Source organism: Meles meles, chromosome 2 (assembly GCF_922984935.1).
Source record: "Meles meles chromosome 2, mMelMel3.1 paternal haplotype, whole genome shotgun sequence".
Lineage (NCBI taxonomy): Eukaryota > Metazoa > Chordata > Mammalia > Carnivora > Mustelidae > Meles > Meles meles.
The window spans coordinates 29,567,989-29,593,038 of record NC_060067.1 but is presented as its reverse complement, the minus strand read 5'-3'; the positions used below and the strand labels follow the sequence as shown (position 1 = coordinate 29,593,038).

General features: G+C 37.5%; 1 protein-coding gene across 1 annotated transcript in view; it reads right to left on the bottom strand.

Annotated features, from left to right (window-relative positions):
- The window catches only part of GABRA4 (gamma-aminobutyric acid type A receptor subunit alpha4), a 71,844-nt gene that overhangs the window by 45,351 nt on the left and 1,443 nt on the right, over positions 1–25,050 (bottom strand). Inside the window, exons 3-7 of the mRNA XM_045986060.1 lie at positions 9,945–10,012; positions 8,714–8,934; positions 8,457–8,539; positions 5,838–5,981; positions 4,841–4,993 (exon numbers count right to left, since the gene is read on the bottom strand). Coding sequence (XP_045842016.1) covers positions 4,841–4,993; positions 5,838–5,981; positions 8,457–8,539; positions 8,714–8,934; positions 9,945–10,012 — 669 coding nt within the window. The remainder of the gene's footprint in view (positions 1–4,840; positions 4,994–5,837; positions 5,982–8,456; positions 8,540–8,713; positions 8,935–9,944; positions 10,013–25,050) is intronic.

The window sequence follows — 25,050 nt, the reverse complement described above, 5'->3', positions numbered from 1 at the left end:
GTCAAATACGGAGATATTGAACTAGCTATGAAAATGGAGTACTGTGAATTTATTGTACTTCATTTCAGAAAGAAACCCTAGAACTTTTAGGCCTCTATTTGATCTCAGAAAAATGGCAACATTCCCATACTGTCTGTGAGACGTAAATTAACCTTGAAAATTTTAGCTACAAAGTTTGAAGATAAATCAAAGTTTTTCTTCTTATTCATAAAAATTTAAGTTTAATGGCCTATTAAGAATTCAAAAATGTTATATAAATTCTTTGTGTATATTTCCTCTACTATCACAGCAATTATGCTGAAAGCACTTGGAAATCAAATACGAACAGTACAGCCTAAATAAGAATACTACTCAGAACTCAGAAAATTCTGTAGAACATAATGTGATAACCAAAAAGGAAAACTCAAACTCAAATATAAGTGATTTGGGATTTCCCAGGTGGCTTTGAACATGTTTTGTTTTTTGTTGTTGTTGTTGTTTGGTTTTTGTTTTTGTTTTTGTTTTTTTGTTTTTTTTTCCATTTTATTTATTTTTTCAGCGTAACAGTATTCATTCTTTTTGCACAACACCCAGTGCTCCATGCAAAACGTGCCCTCCCCATTACCCACCACCTGTTCCCCCAACCTCCCACCCCTGACCCTTCAAAACCCTCAGGTTGTTTTTTGATACCAGAACAATTTCTCCTGAAGACCTGCAGTAATGGTCTTCATCTTCTCCTGCTGTCAGGGGAAGAAAATCCCTCATTAATACTAAGTAGGCAGGATATTAATGAAATTATTGAGCCTTGAATTCCAAAATTACTTTCTGATCACTAAGGAAAGCAGATCACCCAGTTCCTGAAAATGTTAAACGATGCTGTGGACAGAAATGCAAAACATATGTGGCTACTTTCCATTTCCCTTTCACTGGTTTGAGTCAATTTGACTGAAAGTTTGTAGAATAGTCCTTCAAATATTATGGTTCATATCTTATGACTGTTGGCAAAGTTACGGAAGTAACCTGTATAAACAATTGGCTAAGTGTTTGAAGTTGCCTTCCTTTTAGACAAAAAGTTTTCTCTGCCTTGTGGTCAAACTTAAAGAAAGCCTAGCATGTCAGGAATGTGCTTCTTACAGCTGTTTTTAGAGCATTTGGTTTAATAAACACCAAAAGAGTAGCAAACAGAAGCCAACCCTTCAGATAAGAAGACATGCCTGCCTCTAGGAAGACAGTGCATCTGCTCTCAATGGCTTAGCTGGCATCTACCCTGAAAGCATTTCAACAACCATAGAATTTTTTTTGACACGTTTGAGTATTGATGCCAGTACCTGCTTTTATAATGCTGAATATGTACCATATTGGCTGGCCCAGGAGCTGGGAGAGGACGTGTAAGAGTAAGCTAAGACTGTGCACAAGAGTAAATTTTTGGCTGGCCACTCCAAGGAAATGAACTAGTAATGATTTAGACATGCCAGCTGGCATTTACTCTGGTTTAACATTTTACTATACTGGAATAATGAGAAGACTTAAAGGCATACAACGTTGCAGATAGAAGGTCTTTGGAGAGAATTTAGCACACTCTGCTTCTCATATTTACACTAATTAATTTTTTGGGGGGGAGGAGAGTCTATTTTTCTATGATCTCTGGTGACATGTCTGATCCAGCATATTCTCTCTCTGAGTGAAGAGGGAAATGAAAATTAGGGAAAAGGAATACCAGTCCAGAATTAATTTCTTACTTCAATCTCATATGAAATAGATTTCTAATGCTCCACAAATACTTAAAACTTAACTTCCTTAGGAAAATGCCATCTCAGTGCCTCAATGAACAGTTTAATAATTACCATTCTGACACATCTTAGGTCTTTGAAGACTTAATTATTGTGCATAATTTCCCTGGTCAATCAAAACCAACATCTTGGCACATAAGCACAAGACAGGCAAATGTCACAGTTCAAATGGAAAAAGCTACCCACAAATTATCTTCAGAACACATCTATACAATCTCACTCAGAAGCTCTTGAATACTCCACAAACGCCCACATCCTTATACTTCCTGTGAAGACAGAATGGCAGAGTAGAAATGGCAGGGTTCTTGAAGTTAGACAGAAATTGTCCTGGGTCCATCACTTATAAGTATGTGACTTCATACAAGTTTCTTGATTTCTTTGAGTTATTTTCCTCATCTATGAAGAACTAATAAGACCTACCTAGCTGAGTTATTGTGAAAATTACATAAGATGGCAAATCTTATCATCATTGTTATTAGTATTACCAGTATCCTTACTACATGCCACTTAATTTCCTTACAGTGTCTTATGTGTTGGAAATGTTGGTGGGTACCACTGTAATCAGTGTTATCCTTCTCCACATCACTGGAACTGTCTGTTGTTTGGGGACAAGGGAGACAGGACAGTACAGTGGCTACCAGTTTGTGTTCAACCAAAAAAGCTTTCAAAGCTTATCGAACAATCACGGTTAACTCTAAAATACAGGGGACATTCATATTAGAGTATCAAGTAGTGATTCCTAAATGAGGTAGATGGCAGTGTGGACTGTTATAATAATAAACACTTAAATAAAATGTATTCTGTGATAGGCTTTGTTCCAAATTCTTTATCCAGATTAATTCATTTAACCCTTATGACGACCCTATGAAGTAAGTACAACTCTTCATCCTGTTGTAACATGCGAGGAAATGAGCAGAAGTAACTCATGGGCAGTTTACAGCAAATCAGTGGTAGACCTTGTGGTTAGAACTGAGGCTGCCTGGAGGCAGAATCTGTGTTAAGACACTATTGCCTCTTCATCAGATATACAAAGGACGGGTCAGTATTTTCTGCTCTAGATGTTCTTTAAGATCACAGAAAAGAGATGATAATATGTGTTCAGGTGATTTTATTTTTATTTTTTGATAATACTTCCTAAAACATTGGTATGATTTATGCCAGGGAAAGTTAAGGGAGTTTGGTCTGTGCTCAGCCTCTGCAGGTACTTCCTGCCCAGTCAGGCTGACTCTGAACATGATATGCAAAGACCCAAGTCTACTCCGCACACTACATGAGTTAAAGAGCAGAAAGGACCTAACAGCGTGCCTGGTATTACATAAAAACAATAAATATTTTCTGGAAAAGCAATTAAAAATCAAGGAAACCAAATCCCCACAAAATAAGTCTCCTCTATGTGAGAGAAGTATGAAGGAGAGTAACAAATATGTACTAGGTGCATCATGTGCCCTGGGAGGAGGACTGAACATCAGTCTGAATCTCACCAGTCCATGAAGGAGAGAGGCATTGGGATGGAGATGTATATGGATGGAGAAAATAAGTGCCAGATTCCGGTTTCAAGCCCCAATCTACTGCAGTCCAAAGCTTAGATTTGTTATTTTCTCTTTCATTCTTACACCTATTTTTTAATTTTTTAATTTTTTATTAACGTATAATGTATTATTAGCCCCAAGGGTATAGGTCTGTGAATGGCCAGGTTTACACACTTCACAACACTCACCATAGCACATACCTTCCCCAGTGTCCATAACCCAACACCCTCCCCTTATCCCCTTCCCGGCAGCAACCCTCAGTTTGTTTAATAGGTAAAATATACTCCACACTTGCAATGTGCCGTTATTATTTAATTGAACCCTCACAACTCTGTGACGTAGGTAGTGCCAAAATACTTGCTCACTGGCCTCCAGGGGTCATACCTTGCTCCCCGCACTAACCGTTCTGTAATAGTTTCCCTAGTAGGGTTCTTGCATTAAACCTAAGGTTAAAGGGGGGTGCAGGTGTCTGTGAAAAATTTCCTCACATTCAGATGCGTTGAAGACACTAAGACACCTGATCAGTTCTCTGTAAGGATGGAGTAGTGGGATGAGAAGCTCCTACTTCCCCCAGTTTCTTCTCACCAGCGTCCCTCCTGCTATTGTGTGATAAGGGATAATATACCATGGCTTTGATCTTACCAACTAGAAAAAGCAAAAGAAGAGTGACATCTCCTGCAAGGATTGTACCTCCAGTCCAGAGAAACTGTGAACACTTTCCTTCTTATCCTACTACTAAATACTTTTACCACTCACAATCAATAGAAAAAGAATAGAGAAATATGTTATATTAAATAGATACCATTATAACTAATTGTATTGTTTAAAAGCAAAGCTGATATACAGAAGGCTTATTCACAGCTATAAAAATTTAAAACTGGTGTGTTCTGGACCTCGTAAAGTTAAGAATATGATAAAGAGGAAGCCACTATAAAAGCAAAAAGAAGAAAATATGCTTGTGTTCGAAGAGAAAAGATATAGATAGAACATAACAGTGAGCTAATAAACTAAGCATATAATACCATCCAACTCAATGCATTGAAACTATATGCATTTTGTTCCTCTTCATTAAAAAGCAAATTATGCTAAGGCTTTCATATTCATTCAGCCATGACTTTTATTTGTTTTATTTTTAGTTCCCAGTGCATTTCATTTTAACACCTAGATATGATTTTAATTCAATTATACAGTTTTAAGGTAGGAACCCAAGAATATCATGAAAAGTGAAATCATATCCAGAGTCACTCTTGGTCCCATCTGTCTGGTCTCAATAAGGCAAATAAGATGAGACTCCAAAGGAAAGGATGGCCTACCTATATCCCCCCACACCTTATTTGTATTGGATGAGTAAAAATGAAAGCCTATGAAAAAGAAAAAAGAAAAAAGAAACAAAGCCATATGATTCTTTTCTCAATACAGCTTGATATATTACTGTTTAGTATTTTCTTAGGGGAAAAAAAATGATGTTTTAAGAACTATTCCCGTGAATCATGATCAAAATATAACACGAACAAAAATACCCAAGAAATGAATGGCACTTACCGAATACAGTCCTAGCTGGAACTGATTCCTTGTTTATCCAGAATGAAACTTGAGAAAGAATCACTGTCATTATACACGGAATGTATGTTTGAATCATAAAGTAACCCATTTTCCGTCTGAGGTGGAAATAAACTGTCATAACAACATATTCACCTACAAATAAAACACGAGGAAAATGTATTATTGGTTATGCAGGCAATCAGTCAATGACTTCATAATCATATTTCAGACTAACAAATAGTATTTTAGACCAAGAATGATCTGTTGTGCATAGCAAGCAAAATGAGAAATATATAGTTCCTAACTAGGGAGGAAATGATATTGAACATCATGACACAGAAAAACACTTTTGTTCTATATAATGGTTAAGCGATTTAATAAATTAAGCTACAACTTTTTTAAAAATACTTGCAGCACTTTCTATTTTAAAAGCCTGGTACTGCGAAAGCAGTTAGCCTTCAATTTCAGCATTTTCTAAGAGCGAATTTAGACCTCACTTTTATGGAAAATCACTACAAAACATGGAAATACGCACTTGAAAATCTAAAGCTTAATTTTGGAAAGAATCGAAATACACTGATTTACGTTATATATACATATATGCTTTGGAAGAGACTGTCTTACTGTCTCAGTTTTAGGAAAGAGATGTGTTTCTAAATGTTACACATATGAAGAAAACTACAAAGAGAAACATGTAACATCGAGCCATATATAGCATCTCTGAGTTCAAGCATCTTTTATGGGCATTTAGACAAAAATCTAAAAAGCTAATTAGGGAAACAAATTGTAAGATTTCTGGTAGCTGTTGATAAGTATTTATAATGTGACAACTGAAAGTGACATATTAAAGTGACTTAGGAAAGCCATGGCTTTATTCTCAGACTGTGAGGCCCGATATTCAGAAGACTCAAATCCCAAAATGTGTTTTTCAGTCCCACTTGCAGGCTGGAAAATTAATGCCAAGTAGCATACTGACTTTAACCGTTAAGCATCTCACCCGTAATGGACTTGATAGTTTCACTTGATACAGTCTGCCCAACCAAGTCATATTGGACTAAGCTCGAAGACTCCTTTGGAACTTCCACTGATTTCTCAGGACCTTTTGTCCAGGTATAAATCATCTCACTCTTTGGATATGCATCTGAATGAGAGCCCAGAATGTGATTAGAGTCAGTGGTCCTTTTTCAGCAGGACTGATGGTCAACACTTAAGAATATTACACATGTTCAAGAAAGATGGAATAAAAGGAAACAGTAATCATTATGATTTATTCAAACATGCTTAAGATTTAGAAAATCGTAGAGATTAAATGAACAGCCTTGCAACTCAGCATATTTCTTGTTTTTATGTCAAAGAATTGGAGAAGGATCCACTAAAACTAAGCAACTTCAACGTTATATATGCCTCAATGGACTTGGATGTGCTTCCACACTCCTCGGATAAGCAGTTGAAAAACAGAAATAATGCTCCTCCACTGAAAAAGTACTTCTTCCATTCCAACTCACTTCCAGTGCTCGACCGAGACTGACTCCTTCCATCCTAAGGCAGTTCTGCCAATTAGAAATGTACCAGATGCTGCCTATAATAATAATACTACAACAACAACAAAACAAATCCTACTGTTGGGAGAGCTCTCCAGGGGTCACCTATTCCAGACTGCCTCTGGGCAACACCCATGCTGTTTGGAAGCCATTCTGCAGTGACAACCGGCTCTGCTGTTTGCAAAGCCCTCCAGGGAAAATAATTACACAACTGGTTCCACTACCTTTAAACTACAATCAGGACATTTTCCCTTCTGTCTTCAACAAATCCCTCCCAGCGGCAATTTAAGCCCATTTTCTATTATTCGGTGTTCAGTGCGAATGGAAACCAGCTGCTAGCTTTACCAGTCTACCCACAACAGATAGCTTGGCTCACACACAAAGAAGCTCAAAAGAACCATGATGAGTTGGTTCCCTCCACAAACCTTCTTAAAATGGCTAGAGCACAGTAGGTCTCCGTGAAATCGCTTAATTCTACAAAGGAGTTGATACCTAGGGAGACTATTTTTTACAAATGATTTTTTTTGATTTCACAAAACAAGTTCTGAGGCTTGTGCCGCCAGTTAGCAGTAGACAGTTAATGTACCAACATTTCTCTCCTGAAGTATATTCATGCTACATCATACATTTAAAAGACCCCAAATACTATTTTCCTGCCCTTGATATTCTAAAGCAGGTATCCTTCTCTTGGCTATCTTACCTTAATAGAATAACATTTCTCTTAATGATTCAACATTTCAGGCAGGACCTAGGGATGTGGGCAAAATGGGTGCAGGCAATCAAAAGGTTACTTTCTTTTTAATTGCTAATCCAAAAAATCAACTTCCGAAGAGTGATTTCTTTATTTAGTACAAACCCTGATTGAATATCAACGATGTTTAAGTCACTCCAAAGAGTGCTGTGTATGGGAACTAGAGGAGGCTGTGTGGGAAAGAACTTCCCACAGATAAGAACTATCTTGGGGGAGGGGGGATTTAAGTTATTATAATACCAATGGATTTTAATCCTGCTTCCAGGGAGATGGTCCTTTTCTTTTCTTCATCTTCTCCCACTAAGTCACTGGTCAGGGAGCAAATGACTCTCTCTAGCATTAATTTAGCTCACTGAATACTGGAATACTGTGATTACTAGGGATTGTAAAAGAAGGGTGACAACCAGTTCTCATTACAAAGCTATGAGCAATGGTAATAGCGGGCAACAGTTTCAGACGCAGTGCACTAAGGATCTGAAGCAATAAGAAAAGCCAGCGCCTATTTGTTGTAGATTTTGACTGAATCAGATATTTATGGCAGACATTAGGAAAGGCAATCTCATTTTTCTGCCATCTCAGAGAAGGAAGCTTGGGGAAAAAGAATTCTATATTCTTTTTTACCCACTCATTTCACCTTCTTGCCTTCACCTCCTCAAAGTATGCCCAATTTGTCTACCTCACAGATTCTCCTCTAGCGCCATCCTTGTCTAAGCCACCGCCATCTTTGTTGGTACTAGAGCAATAGCCTCCAACTTTTCTCTGCTTCTACTCTAACCTCCCTACAATGATTCCAATAGAATCCAAACTCCTTAATATGGTCTATAACGTGGTATATTACCTGGCTCTCTGTATATATCAGACCACGCCTCCTACTATGCTTTCATTATACTTCAGCCTCTTTGATACTAACAGCATTGTTGATATTATTCTCACCCTTGTCGTTTCAAGAAACCCTGAATCTTCTCTGGCCCTTTTTCAAACCTGCCATAAAGAAGTCTGCTTGTAAAGACCCTGTTCATTTGCTCCCCTCCCCACTGAAAATCCTTTGTACTTCATTCGTTACACCACCAACACATGGATTTCAGAGGTCCCTAAATTTCACCACTGATTACCAACCTATCATTATGAGTCAGTCTGCCTAGGCCATCTGTACAAACAGTTTTTGGTTTTTGGATGTGAGGTTGAAATAGTCTCCTAGAAGTCAAATCTTAGAGAGTTATCACGAACAATGATTGAAATGGATTATGGGAAATCATGCACATATGTAAATATCAGCTTGCATTAGATAAAAATAAATTCTAACAATATTTGTATTGTAACTTACAACTTCCAAATTTCAAAGGGCATGCATGACCATCCATGGGGAAATCCACCAATCTCATGGGACACTCTGCACTTATGGTGAGTCTATAGTGGAAAGGTACAATTAAAATTAACTCTCACTTTACAAATGATTTTATGACACCTAAAATGAGAAGGATGGAAAGAAGGAAGGAAGAACAGAAAAAGGGGGAAAGGGAAGGAGGAAAGAATAGGAAGAAAGCATAAAAAAGGAAGAAGGAAAAAGAAAAAAATGACTACCTCATTGTGTATAAAATAGTGCCATTTCTCATAATTCTAAAAAGCTTATTTGGAGCTGTCATATTATGTGAAACCGATTTCTTTCCATTCCTGAAGAAAGTATCAGGGGTCCATACTTTTGTTACCATCATATTGTTCAATCTCAAAATTTCAATGGGGCCATCATATTTTAGTCTTTTGTCAATCCATGTCTGTCTGAAGAACACATCCATTGTGTATTCCTAGGGAAATTAGTTTGTGACATATTCAAATCACAGATGACTACACATAAATATGCATTAAATTGTAGCCTCCTTCCCACTCATTAAAAAAAAAAAACCTACCCAAATAAAAACTAAATTAATAGGAGCAGAAATTTTCTTAAGTCAATGGAGCTAAATGATCCTCAGCAATTAAAGCATGTTATGTCCATCTTGATACCTTAATCTTCTACTTTATTAGATAAGTAAATTACCATACACATGAATCACTCAAGATTAATTACCGTAATTTAATAGAACCGCCAGCACCAGGTAATTACAGTTGTACTTTAGACCAGGTAGGAAAATTAGTAAAAGTTTAACAAATATCATGGCATAATCCATCATAAAATTGTAGGCATCTCTAAGACAAAGTAAAATTTTTAAAAACCAATTATATATTAACAGAATTTATTAAAGTTAGCCTAAGAGCTTCAGGTCAAGGAAGAAAGGTCAAGTTGGCTCTCTGACCTTTAAACTACATATATCTACTATTAGAGGCACAACTGAATGGATGAATTCATCCTGATCAGTGTTTGGTGTTCTAACTTCTTGAAGCATGAGAGAGAGGCAGGAGGAGAAGGAGGTGGGGTGGGGGCAGAGAGTGAGCAATTGGGCCAACATGGAATACTGAACGTGATTCGGGGTACAGTATAGTTTCATGGAAAAACTAATTACACTCTTCAATTGTCTTCTCTTCAATAATTTTCTAAGGGAAAAAATTACTACATAAAAGGTTGTGCCATGCAGACTAGTAATAGGAAAGTTTTTTTTCTTCGTAAGGATAACTCTAAACCAAAAAATAGTTAAACGTTAGAGCCGAAATGCAAATTAAATGACTTACTCCTTATAAACTTTTGAAACGAGGCGGTTCTTTGACTTGCTATCTGTGTGTGATTAATGACAAAATAAATATTAAAATATAAATTGCCCTCTCTTTCAAATGTTTTCTTCAAACCTCAAGAGGTACATTAAATATCCTAAGTACCTACCATTTCAACATCAGAGACGGGTCCAAAGCTGGTGACATATATATCAGTTTTTACTTCTGTAACAGGACCTAGTAGGTATAAAGTAAATGAGTGAAAAAAGTTACCAATTTTATAGGCAAGGAAGATAAAGAGTAAATACAGATATGATATATCATGTTTTTATAGGCATCTTAAATTTTCAGTGAGATGATGCATCTCTCCAAAAATGAAAAAAAAAAATGTAGACAAAAGAACAACAGAACCAGAAAGCAGTGTTTATTTATAGGCAAAACAAACAAGCAAACAAACAAAAAACACCACCCTAGTTACTTAGGGGAACCTTGCTTCTTCAAAAACACATCACCTCCGGGCACTGTTATAACAGGCAGTGCAGAGGGAAAAAAGCTTTCAGCCTTCGTAATTTTTTATAGTCCATCATCTGATTGGCCATTGAGCTGATAAAAAGAGGAAATGTAGCTACGAGAGTGAGGAGACAAACCGTAAGAGTTGTAAGGGATGCATCTTTGGAGAGCTGACAATTCTGGGAAATAACTTAAGTACAGAAATGATTCAGGTCATCTTTAACAATCGGCAGACCATACTGGTGACTGAGATCAAAGAAAAACTCTCCTACAAGTCAGACCTGTTCACTTCTTGCCACCTACTAGCCATTTCATCTTGGGCAGACTATTGAACCTCTCAGAAGCAGCAGCCTTAGATATAGGCAAGACTGTTGATAGGGATCAAATGAAATTTCTCATATGAAATCCTGAACACAGTGACTCTCTTACAAGAGTACTTATTAAGTAGTAGTTTCTCTTTGCTTCTGATAATGGCCACCACTGAGATTCTTTCCCAGGCCTAAATAAGGCTGGTTCAGAAACAAACACATAGGTGTGTTTGGCAGAAGAAAAAGGTAGGGGCATCATGACCATCGGGGTGACACAGGTTTTAGACAAAGGAAGATTTCCACAATCTGGGTTTAGCATGGTGCTTAAAATCAGGAACTGTGGAATTTAAATTTGGCTCTAACACTTTTTTTTTAAAGATTTTATTTATTTATTTGACAGAGAGAGCTCACAAGTAGACAGAAAGGCAGGCAGAGAGAGAGAAGAGGGAAGCAGGCTCCCTGCTGAGTAGAGAGCCCGATATGGGGCTTGATCCCAGGACCCTGGGATCATGACCTGAGCCGAAAGCAGAGGCTTTAACCCACTGAGCCACCCAAGTGTCCCTGGCTCTAACACTTTTTAAATATAATCTTAGTCAAGCCATGAATCCTGAGAGATAAAGGTTTTAATGAGTATAACTGAAATTATAAATGTAAATGACTTGTCCCAGTCTCTAGAATATAATGCACTCAAAAATGATAGTAGTTATTATATATATCTTTTTTATTACTAATAAAAATTAAAAAAAAATTGTTGCCCTCTTGGACACCATTTAAATGATAGTTTATACCATTGTTCGGCCAGAAGCTAGATAATCCATACTGGAAAGAATAACATCTGTTATCAAGATGGATTATTTCCTTCGGATACTGGTTGGGCAATTGGATTTATGCCAAGAGGCGGGGAGAGAAAGAGTAGTTGGTATAGCTTAATGCCCTAGGCTTAAAATAAAAATGAATCAGAATATTTCTCACTGTATAGGACAAAGACTGAGCCACAGGAAGAAAAATAGTTTGAAGAAGAATGATAAAATTCTTTCTCAAATAAGTATCCTAAGAAAAATATGTCCTTTGTAAGTATACTGAAAGAAAAGTCGCAGATTAAATTGATCCATCATGAGATTTCATTAAAAAAAAACATCACCACCACCTTTGGAAAACAGAGAAAATAAGGGTGAGAAGTTAATTGACTCTTTATTTGAGTGAGCAATTGTAAATAACAATAAAAATGTAGTAGTAATAAACACATCAAACCAAAATGCTTCGGGAATAGATAGGCAATCCAAGAAGGTGGCAATGTGTGTTGAACTTTAGAAGACAGAGCTTTAACTCAAAGGGGGTCAAGAGTGGGACAAATCACTCTACTAGTTTCTTACGAACAATTATTAAAAGAGCTAAGTTACTGCAAGTAAGAGCAAAGAGTGGTAAGTTACTTAAAATAATTAAGGTTGCATATGTCCTGACAACTGAACCATTTGTTTGATAAGATTCTTGAGAATTCAAAAGTTACTTTATTTTTTATTTATATATATATTTTTAAATTTTTTTGTTAACATACAATGTATTACTGTTTTCAGGGGTACAGGTCTGTGAATCATCAGTCTTACACAATTCTCAGCTTTCACCACAGCACATACCCTCCCCCATGTCCATCACCCAGACACCCTATCCCTCCCACATCCCTCCCCTCCAACAAGCCTCAGTCAGTTTCTGGAGATTAAGAGTCTCTTATGGTTTGTCTCCATCTCTGGCTTCCTCTTGTTTCATTTTTTTCTTCTCTTCCTTCAAGATTTGAGAATCAAAAATTACTTTAAAGATCAATTTAGGGCAGTAGTTTTCAAACTTTGACTGGATCAGAATCACCCAAAGGCTTGTTAAAGCAACAATGCTGGGCCCCACCCTAGCCCTGCTGATTGAGTAGGTCTAAGGTGGAGCTTGGCAATTTGCATTTCTAGCAACTCCGTAGGTGATACAGTTCATTCTATTCCAGTTTACAGACAGTGTTCATCTGATTTCTAGATAGTATTTGCCCAACTATATCCTGTAAAATATTATTACTGTAAGTGTTCAATGGGAGTAAGGGAAGTATAGGAGAGAAATTAGGCCAATGATATTTTTACTTACAAATTCACTTTAAGGTGTGTGGGGTTATGCTAAGTCTTGTAGTTACAGTGATTTCATGATAATAATGGGTATTTTCCAATTCTTACATAATACTTTCTTAATGATTCTTGGAAAAATATTTATGTCCGGAATTACAATCTTCGTATTGTTTAGTTTGTTTGTGACATTATTCAGTATTTGTTTTACATGATCATATAGGTCTTTGAAATTAAGTGATATTCTAAAAATATGTGATTGGAAGAGAAATTTCATTTGAACACTCACTCAATAAACATTCACTGAGTGAGCACCTGCTGAGTATTGGGTTCTGTACTAGGCCCTGGTGCTAGAGTGGTAACTAAGACTTAGGAGTTCCCTGTCTCACTGGGTGTTATATGTAGGTAATGAATCACTAAATTCTACTCCAGAAACAAATATTACACTACATGTTAACTAACTAGAATTTAAATAAAAATTAAAAAAAAATAAATTTAAACACAATAAATAAATAAATAAATAAATTCCCTGCTTCAGGGAGTTAACATGCTATTAGAAAAGTCTGAGTGTAAATAATAAAGAAATAAATTGAATGGAAGAATCTTTTCATTCATAAGAGGTACAAAACAGGCTGGTAAAGGAGTAAGAGGCTGGGAAAGCCTAGATTTTTGAGCCACTCTTCAAAGTGGAAACTTTTAAACTGAGACCTGGAGGGTAAACATGAGCCACTAGTAGAACAGAGAGAATTGTTATTCCAAACATAAAGTACTTCAGGGTAAAAGCTCAGAGTCAGGAGAGACCTTACTGTGTTCGGGGACTAGAAAAGAGGCCAGTGAGGCTGGCGCAATGCAGGTAAGGAAGAGAATGATAAGAAATGAAAGTCACATAAAAAGAATGAAAACCAGTTAGTGGGCAGAGACCTACTCCTCGTCCATATTCTAAAAGGGCATTTTTTTTAAATATTTTATTTATTTATTTGACTGAGAGAGAGAGATCACAAGTAGGCAGAGAGGCAGGCAGAGAGAGGGGGGGGAAGCAGGCTCTCCGCAGATCAGAGAGCTGGATGTGGGGCTCAGTCCCAGGACCCTGAGATCATAACCTGAGCTGAAGGCAGAGGCTTAACCCACTGAGCCACCCAGGTGTCCCCTAAAAGGGCATCTTTTAAGCAACATACTTAAAATACATGTTCTAGTGACAGTTGTTAAAACTACATGGAAAAGAACTTGTAGAAATCCTCGTGACAGATGGGCCACACATGGAGAGGTTGTTATGGGCTGAATTATGTTCTTCCCAAATTCATATGTTGAAGTCCTAACACCCAGTACCTCAGAATATGACTGTATTTAGAATTAAGGTATTTTAAAAAGGAAATTAGGTTAAAATGAGGTCTTTAGGATGGACTTGAATCCAATGTGACTGGTGTCATTAAAAGAAGAGATTAAGACGCAGAACCACACAGTAGAAAGACCATGTGAAGACAGAGAAGATAGTCATCCACAACAAAGGAGAGGACTTAGAGGAAACCACGCCTGCTGACACCTTGACCTTGCTATTGTTTAAGCTACTCCGTCTGTGGAATTTTATAATGGCCTCCCAAGCAAAAGGATACAGAAATACAAAAGAAACGATTTTCTTCTGTTCTTTCCCAAAGTTTTCTCCCTCTGATACTCAGTTCAGCTCTGCCTTGGGCTATGAGGAAGTTTGATTTTTATCCCGTAATCATTGGAAGGCCATCAAGTGTTTGAAGTAAGGAAATTATATGATTTGAATTATATTCTTTATAAAATCACTCTGGCAGTTGTATGAACAGTAAATTATAGAGGGAGCAAGTGTAGAGGAAGGGCTCTTATAAAAGGCTGCCATTCCAGCCCAGTTGAGAAATGATGATGGCCTACACTAGGAATGCAGCAACAAGGATAGAGGTTAACATATCACGGGGCATGCTGGTGTGTCACTGCTCACAGGGAAAAGGATTTTTCCCCAAAGAGCAAAGAGCAGAGATATAATAATTCTATTTATTGAAGGCCTACTATGTGCCAGGAGGGCTACTATCCTCTTTCCATACACTATTTCATTTAATTCTCACAACACACTCCAAGGGTGATATTATCATGAGAATTTTATGGATCTGGAAACTGAGCTCACAGAGTTTAAATGTCATATGCCAGAGCCAGAATTATAACCCCCTTGTATTGATTTCCCAAGTACATTCTAGCTTTACTATGTTAATGATATAATTAAATAATAAATCAGTAGTTAATTGCTTATGTAATGTCCAATCTATTACATAACATGCCATATCTAAATTTCCTAAATTTTGTTTATGCCTAGTTTCTGAGCTATGTTCTTGCAGCTCTTTCTATGCCTTTGTTCTTATCTTATTATAGCCTGTTTGCGCCTGTCTTTCTTCCCTTAACAGCAAAGATGAAATCTTAATCCTCTTTTGAACTTCTCAACTAGCATAGTGCTTTGCACATACTAGGTGGTGAATAACTACATGTCTGTGTTCTTAATATCATCCCACCAGTGATTTAAAACTTCCCAAAAAGAAAAATTACTTGGATTCATTTGTTATACCAGTTAAGCTAAAAATATTTCCTGATTAAAGCAGAAAATGTGTTTTATTTATATTTGTATCCTTTCCCAGAACTAATCTCAGGCCACAATGTAATGGGTTTCCAATAAATCAGTTTTCTATGAATAATGGTCGCTATGTAATTAAGAATAATTCTTAGAGACGCTTCCCCTAACACTACTGTTTAGGACGTTCAAATCAACCTTACTAAGAGCATAATTACATAGAAACCAGATAATTTGGGGCTTGGAAGGACTTCTCATAAATGTTATATGCATTTGTATAACATCAAAGACATATTTTATTTTAAAAATCCTACTTCTTTCATAATAGGGGAATGTTTTTTAATCCCCAAAATATAGTTGGCATTTTAGAAGGCAAACAAAGTGATCTTCAGTAGGGTCTGAAAGAAAGAGCCAAAACTACCAAGATGAAATGCATAGGAATATTCCCATTTTTGTTAATGAGTCTAACTTGGGTGGACAGTAGAAAAACAATTCACAATGTGTCAGATGACTTTCCACTGCTAACTTTACTTCAGCTGTATAGACTTGGTCAAAGGATATAACGATTTAATTTTTTCCACCAATAACAGTATCCAATTTGCTGTAACACCAGGAGAAAGACCTCAGATGTTTTGCTAATACTGACTAAAACATGTCGATCCTTATTCCTAGTGTGTCCCTAGCTACCCACTTGAGGACTATTTCTGGTTTTTCAGCCACCTAAGTTCATGCATCCAGCTACAGCTTACAAAACACAGCTGATATGTTTCTAAAAACCAAGTACTTAGGACATTTAATAACAACAAGGAATCTTGAGTAATATATTTAAAGAAATATCTAATTTTGTTTGTCACAAAAAAATACAGAAATGCTAGCCTTCTTGCAGAATAAACAAAGAAGAGATATTCATGGATAACACAGGAAAAACAGAGCTATCAAGTTTTAGTTAGATGACGTTAAAGATTAGTGTTTCCTATATCCTATGATCCTTCTATCAATCCAGGTCAACTTTTTTTTTTTTAAAAGATTTTATTTACTTGACAGAGAGAGAGAGAGACCACAAGTAGGCAGAGAGGCAGGCAGAGAGAGAGGAGGAAGCAGGCTCCCCTCTGAGCAGAGAGCCCGATGCCGGGCTCGATTCCAGGACCCTGAGATCATGATCTGAGCCGAAGGCAGAGGCTTTAACCCACTGAGCCACCCAGGTGCCCCCCAGGTCAACTTTTTAAATGACTAAAGTATTTAAATACATAAGAAGAACATTTTAAAAAACAATGAAATATGAGCAAAAGACAAAAATGCTCTTCACAGAAGGGAAATTCTTATAGGCAATAAAGGTCTGAAAGATGTTTGACCATATTTGAAATCAGAAAATTCTAATTATTTCACAATCCAATGCCATTTCAAGTATATATATACATATATATGTATATATATGCACACACACATACATATATATGTATGTATATGTATATGGTTGAAGGTTTTGTGGATCCTGAATCTCATATTCATTGTAAATGAGAGTTTGAATTTGTAAAACCACCACAGAAAACAGTTTGGCATTATCTCATCAAGTTGAACTCCCACTTACATGAAGATCCAGAAAAATCCATTCCTGGATATATATGCAAAAGAAACTTTTGCACATTTACAGCAGGAAATTTGGGCCAGAGTATTCACAGCAACACAATCTTGGAAATAAGCAAAATGCCTACTGCCAACAGAGAAGATGAATAAACTGGTTCCTATGAAGTGGAAATATCACACAGCAGTCCAATGAATGATCTATAGCAATATGCCACAGCAAGAATGAATCTTAGCGATACATGATTAAGTGGGGGAAAAAAAACAAAACAACACACCAAAAGCTAATATAGAACATGTTCAAAACCACTAAGTTTTTGTAATTGAAATTTAAATTAAAGTTGAGTTAAAGTAATATTCAAAGAAAAACTATGAAATAATTTAAAAAGGACTCAGGATGGTGGTAACTGTGGTTGGGGCAGACAGGAGGAGAGGATGAGGGACACTCCCTAGCAGGATGGAAGTTGTCACCGTTGTGCTGTTCAATGACTGAACTGCTATGTTTATGACAGTACAATGAATGACTGAATGGATGGGTGGGTGGATCAAAAGAGGGTCACATACGGACCAATAATGAGAGTAATTGTTAAACAATATTCTTAATTCAGAATCCAGTTCTGTATACAAGAAGGTTTTAAAAAGAAACACAATAAAAAGGCCTAGAAAACAATATAATGAGCATTGATGTATTTTTCACCTAAAAGAAAACAAACAGCCCAGTGAAATATTGTTTACATCTCCATAAAGTTACTAATAGCCTATATCTAGATTTTACAGTGCCTTTTTGGGGAAACACCAAATATCCTTGCCCTAAAGAAAATGCAAATATACGATAGTGGTGGTACATCTTTTTTGCCAAACCAAGTAAATAACAAGTAAATTTGTGTTCTGAGTTCTGTAGTCTCTTACGGTCTCAACGACATCTTTCTTTTGGTTATCCCTTCCCTCCACTGTGATATTACATTATCCCCTACTAGATTATTCCAGTAGTACACAGATGTATTCTGATATTTCTAATCTTAAAAGAAGGCAACCCTCCCTTTTTCTCTTCCCCTTCACATTTTGAATTTTCAGAAAAAAAAAATCCATACACACTGCCTCGAGTTCTTCCCTTTCTATTCACTCTGTCATCTATTGTAACCTGGTTTTCATGCTCTGGAGCCACTTAACTTCCTTTCATCAGTATCTAGTTTTCCCTATCTACAGCATTGTTTCCATGGACTTTAAAAAATAATTTAATTTCTCCCATTTTTAAAGAAGCTCTCTTGATCCAACTTCTCCCTCCACTTACCACCCCATTTCTCTGCTCCCTTATACAAATATCCAGAGGGTCCTCCCATCCTCCCCATCAGATTTTTATATCCACCACACCACTGAAGCTGCTCTGTCAAAATCAGCAAAGAGGCAGATATTGCTAAAAGTAGTGAACAATTTTATGTTCTGTTCTTTCTCAATTTATCAGGAGCATTAAGAAGTGAATGATCAAAAGGAGAAGAAGACAAAGAAGAAGAAAAAGGAGAAGAAGAAGAAGAAGAAGAAGAAGAAGAAGAAGAAGAAGAAGAAGAAGAAGAAGAGAGAAGAAGAAGTAGTGGTGAATGATCAATCACTCCTCCTCTTTTTACTTACCATCCAGTGTGCATACTCTGAGATTTTCCACCTATGTCAAAGACCCCCCTCCTCAGTCTTCTTGGGACAGAGATTCTTGTGAACTCCCCACCTCTTAACACTGGAGACTTCAGAACTCTATACCTGTGCCTCTTCCATATCATTCTAAATCTCTCTCTCTCTTTTTAAGATTTATTTGACAGACAGAGATCACAAGTAGGCAGAGAGAGAGGAAGGGAAGCAGGCTCCCAGCTGAGCAGAGAGCCCGATGCGGGGCTTGATCCCAGGACCCTGGGATCTTGACCTGAGTCGACGACAGAGGCTTTAACCCACTGAGCCACCCAGGCGCCCCTCATCCTTAATCTCTTGATGGTCCCTGTAGTCTTATGGCTTTAAGTACCATATGTATTGATATACCAATCATCCTGCTTTCCAGATTCATCTTCACTTAATGTCCAATAGGCATCTCGACTTAACACATCCATATACAAATTGTTCATTCACACCCCTCATCTTCTTCTGCCACAGTTTTGGCAACTCTATTTTTTAGGTGTTCAAGTCAAAAACTTTGGTGTCAGACACCTCCTTTTTTCTCACACTCTACATTCTAGCTGTCATTAGTAGACCAACGCTTTGAAACCTAGCCAGAACCAGAGCATTTCTTCCCACTTTATAAGTTTCATGCCTCTGGCTTGGTCAATACGTCCATCATCTCTCACCTAGTTAATTACGAAAACATCTATGCATTTGCCCTTGACCCTAAGCGGCTTTTGTCACTATAGCAACCAACGTGAGTCTTTGAAAATTGAGCAGTTTAGGACTTGCCCCTGTTGGAATCCCTCTAATCACTTGTGATCTGACTCAAAGTAACACCAAAGTATTTATCAGCTTGCAAAGCTTTACACAACCTCATCTTTGTATCATACTGGCCCCTTCTTACTCCTCAGTCCTGTTAAACTTGACTATAGCAACTCTAACTTCCATGCTTGGCGGTTTCACACATAGTGTTTCTTCTAACTCAAACGTGGCTTCTCTTTTTACCCACTTAAGATCATTGTTCAAAATATAACCTTCTCAATTGAAGTTTTTCCTACTACTTTCATTAAAACTACAGCCCCTCCCCTGCTTTTTAATATTCCATAGCAGTTATCGACTTCGGACACTACATTTTACTTATTTCTGTTGCTCATTTTCTGTCTCTTCCACTAAATTGTCAGCTCATGAAGGCAGGGAACTGCATTTCTTTTGTTTACTAATGCATTTCTCGGTGCCATCCTAGAACAGTGCCTGACGCATACCATATGATTAATAAGGAGTTGATGAAAAGTGAATGAAATGAAACATATCCATGTCTTTAGCCTTATCTTATTTAATCTTAAAAGATTTGAGGGGTGCCTGGGTGGCTCGTGGGTTAAAGCCTCTGCCTTCAGCTCAGGTCATAATCCCAGGGTCCTGGAATCCAGCCCCACATCGGGCTCTCTGTTCCACGGGGAGCCTGCTTCCTCCTCTCTCTCTGCCTGCTTGTGATCTCTGTCTGTCAAATAAATAAATAAAATCTTAAAAAAAAAAAGAATTTGAGAGGCTTCTCATCCTTCCTCCCTGAGACATTCCGTTCTCTTTACTTCTAGAATTTCACAGGCTCTGAGTGCCCACCTATATCACAGTCATCCTCCTCTGACAATTCTAAGTTTTCTGCCCTTCCTCAATTGTTAGTGCTTTTTGAGGCTTGGTTCTGGTCTCCTTGCCCTTTCTATACTCTTTTTTAGGGATCTATTCTCATAGCGTTGTATGCTGGTGACACTCTTGTGTACCTGAAGTTAAAACTCTTGTGTGGGGGCGCCTGGGTGGCTCAGTGGGTTAGGCCTCTGCCTTCGGCTCAGGTCGTGATCCCAGGGTCCTGGGATCAAGCCCCGCATCGGGCTCTCTGCTCAGCAGGAGCCTGCTTCCTCCTCTCTCTCTGCCTGCCTCTCTGCCTACTTGTGATCTCTGTCTGTCAAATAAATAAATAAAATCTTAAAACAAACAAACAAACAAACAAAAAAAACTCTTGTGTGATATCCAAATATGTACTACCACTAGGACTCCACATATTTACTCTAACATTCTTCACATATCCGCAACTGATTTCTTGATTTCACCCCCATCTCTCTTCTCCCTCCCTTCCCTCCTCCCTAATTTAAAAAGCACCATCCTCTACACATTTTCTCAAAATAAAAATCCAGGAGTCATTTTTTTACATATGGGTGGTAAAGACCACCCATATGAAATCCATCTCCAATTATCTGTTGAATTATACCTCCAAAATGTACCTCAATCTTTCCACTTAAATCTATCTTTACTACATCTACTGCTGTATACCAAGCCACCATTAACTTAATGAAGAGAACCTCCCCCCAAACCCCAGAAAAAACTATTTTGTTGGTCTCCTTGCTCCAATATTGCCCAACCTCTGTATCTAAGTTTTTCTTTTTTATTATTCAGCAGCCAAAGGGATCACATTACAATCTGAGTCATATCAGGTCATTCCCTCCACGGAAAAAACTCCAGTGGCTTCCAGGTTCACTAAAAAAGGATCAAAACTCTTTTACAAAGGGCCTTGCCTGCTTGGCCTCTGCTTACTGCAAGGAGCTAGACCTGTGAGATTCTTTTTCTTGTTTTGTTACAACCTTCCCGGAATGCCTTTCACCAAACTCCCTTCACTGTCTGAATCACACTAACTTAATCATCTACCTTAGAATCCTTACACCTTTCTTTCTTTCTTTCTTTCTTTCTTTCTTTCTTTCTTTCTTTCTTTCTTTCTTTCTTTCTTTCCCTTCCTTCCTTCCTTCCTTCCTTCCTTGCCTGCCTGCCTGCCTGCCTGCCTGCCTGAGAACAGCTTTTGCTTACCTTTTCCATATCCACTACCTTTAGGGCTCAAAGTACAAATTACTCTTTACTATCTGAAAATATATCTGAAAAAGATCCCTTACCCAGTTAATTCACTATCTTAGCATGCTTTTAGACTGTTCCACAGCATCATCTTTAATATTTTGTTATTTGTTTCTTTTTTATTTTTATCTCTCTACACTGTTTAGCTCTAAAGTTCACAAGGGCCTGTGTCTGATTCAGAATAATACCTTTACAACCTCACATTGTTCCTGATACATAGTGATGTCAATATCTATTGGTTCAACAAATGGATGTTAAATGACAGTGACAAATCAAAAGAGAATGAAGCTTTATTTTTCTGTTGCCCTGGGGATTTGAGGTGTTCTTTTTGTCTACATATTTTAAAAAGTTTATTCTCTGTAGACATTCCATTAATAAGGTGAGCACATGGTTAGTGCATTTTGGCTAGGATATAGATCATTTGAAAACATTGCAAGAATATTTTTATTTGTGTGGGGAAATTATTCCAAGTTTACCTAAGTATATATATTTCTCCATATTTGCTTTTCCATTTTAAAATGTTATTAAAGCTTTAGAATAAAAGTTCTCATTTCGCTCCTTTGGGGGAAATGCAGTTTTGCTTATTTTAATAACCTACTTAGGAACAAGAAGGTATGTTAATGAAAATTTCACTCCTGGTAAACAGAAGGATGTAAGAAAGCTTTAGAAGTGGATGTAGCAGTAGACCAGCTGCCTGGTCTATTGGTGGTCTATTAGGAGTTTTAGGGTTCTTGAGCAATTCATTGGAACTTTTCCCAGCCTCCCCTCTGACATAGGGCTGATGCCCACCCTGCTTATCTCTTTGTGTTGTTATGAGAATCTTATCAAATATTGTATGCAAAAAGGTTTCCAAACTGTAGAGGACCTCACTAACATGAAGTCCAGCTAGGCTAGTGAGCAACCTTGCAAAACTGACCTGATGGTCTGTTCCCATTTCAGGGAGGTTGTGGAAGATGATCCAAGGCAATTATCGTTACTCCAAGTATTTATTACTCCAGATCATGTGCCTCAAAAGACTGAAATGTACAAATGTACAATTGTGTAATCCTTCAATATATGTAAGTGGTTAAGGGCTGGCTTCCTAAGCTATCTCCTGGAGGTTAATACCGTAGCTATGCATTTTTAAGATGGCGTAGAACAGTGTTGAAAACAGCTAAGAGCATAGGGAAATGATTTTCTAGCTCCTTTACGGAAGAGTACACTTGCATGCCACTTCTAAGCGGGTGCAAGCTACTTCAAGATGACAGCAGACTGATGTGTCAGAGGCCAAAAGAACTACACCCCTTCAAAAGTCCCAATCTGGCTTCTCTCACCATGCCTCCTTCCTTCTCTTCTCACCTTTTCCCCTTTTCTTCTCCAGTGGGAGAACGTGGGAGACAAGGGAGAGGAGACCCTGGAGGGATGAAAAGAAGAGAATGATTTCAGTTCCTTTTACTTCCCTGTTGCAAGCTGTGCCGCTGAGTTAAAAATATGTAATTTAGTTTCCAAATCTATTCCAACCCCTGCCGGCCTACTGAACAATCACAAACCATCCAATTTCAATTCAAATCTTTGCTTTTAGCTTCATTTTAAATGGAACACAGCTAAGTTGTATAAACAGATATAAAGTAAACGCTCTACAAAGAGCAGAAGTAGGATTAAAGGGACCAGGAAGTAAATCTGTATTTATAGCAAACGGACCAAAGTCTGAATTGTTTTCATTTTATTTTTAAAATGCCAAACTTTCCACAAAGTATTGAAATGTCAAAGAAGGGACCAAACTTGTGGTATCCAGGAGTCTGTGCTAAGAATGAGTATTTTCTTACTATTTTCAGTGATGCTCATTTACAACATTCTGTAAACAGATTACATGGTTTGGGCAGGTGAAAATTACAATTCCCTTGTCACATTTGGTATGCTATGCCTTTACAGAGAATGACCCATTTCCAAAAAATTAATCACGTTTACCCAAATATTTATGAGCACAGCCAAACAAATTGTGTAATATAGTAAATTTTTAATGATTAAGTAACTGCTAACATTTGAAGTAAGGTGAATTCAACCTCTTCCCATAAAGCTATGAAAGTATCTCCAGGTGGGTAATGCAGATCACTGGGCAGTGACAAGTAAGATGACCAATAATGCCCTTGAGACAGTTCAGCAGTACTGTAGCTAGCCAGAATCTAACAATGGCTTACAAAGATTGCTTTCATTCATTTTATTGTCTACACAATATTACGGGACAAGGTGGTTGGTGTAAGGGATGCATCTACGGTGGGTTCCTTCTTCTTTTTGAGTTATACTTGTATTATAACCAATTGGGCAGATATTATTTCAACTTCCACCATTTAATAATAAAACCATTTCATTTCAGTTATAATTTTTCACTTTATGTCCAGGCACATCAATTCTCTAATAAATTCTTAAACTCGTGTGATTTGGTATTTCTGTTATATATTTTTTCCTTACTTAAAATGTCATGTTTAAAACCTTTATGGGTCGATAAAACTTCTTTTATTGATATAATATGGTCTTCAGTGATATCACGTCATCTGAAATATTCTCCACAAAATTCTTTTTTGGATATAAAGTGATAATTTCCCAGTCACTTGTGAAAGATTGTGCATTGATAAATGATTCACTTCTGCAAGGAAGGCTCTTTTCAGATTTGCATGATGGCAAATGCAGGGCTGAATATCCTACTCCTGGAGAGGCAATGTGAGAAGGACTAGGAGAATCTTTCATCCTTCTCATCCAGATTCATCACTGTCGACATGCAAGCACTCAATTAATACCCTCAACGACCCCCTATAACCTTCTCAATAAAATCCAGAAAAAGGTTTGGGATCAGAAGATCTGATTCCAGCCAACCACTAATATGCTCTGCGTCCCTGTATAAATCACTTTCCATTTCTAATCTTCAGTGTCCTCATTTGTTAAATGAGAAGAACCAGACTCATCAGACTCCAAAAAAGTCATCCAGCTCCACTCTCTCCAATTCTATTTTACTTCTGATAATTCTTTCAAACCTGAGACCATGTCTAATTCTGTCCTCTATCACGGGAATGTCCTGATCCCTTTCACTTTCTCCATACACTCAAGTCAGGAAGCTTAATGTGCCCTATGCTGCTAATATCATGTGATGCTCGCCACATAGCCTCTGATATCCTCTCAGTCTTCATGGGTTTGTCTCTTAAATATACAACCTGACCTGGGTTCACATCCTACCCATGCCACTTACCAGCTGTGAACTTGAACTGGTTACTTAACTTCTCAAGCCTCAATTTCTTCATCTGTAAAATGGGGATAGTAAGAACTTACTCTCAGTAATGCCTATAAAATGCCTGGCATATATGAAAATTCAAATAAATAAATACAATATTAGTGGTTATTACTGTTATTACTGCTACTACTACTAAGAGGTTCCTTTAAGATAGAGCTTGTTTCTTCTTCAGCTCACTTCCCAGTGCATAACTAGCTCCGTGTAGTTGGAAAGAACAGGGTGGTCAGAAGACCTGAGCTGACACTTGGAGTAAAGTCATATGTTCTCTCTGAACTGGACTGAGCGACTGAACAGGTGTTTGGGGGTCAGAATTATATCTTGAGATTCTGAGAACACAGTGCCTAGGACAATGCTTGCCACATAGATTCTCATTATATAAGCGAACAGAATATGAACATGCAAGA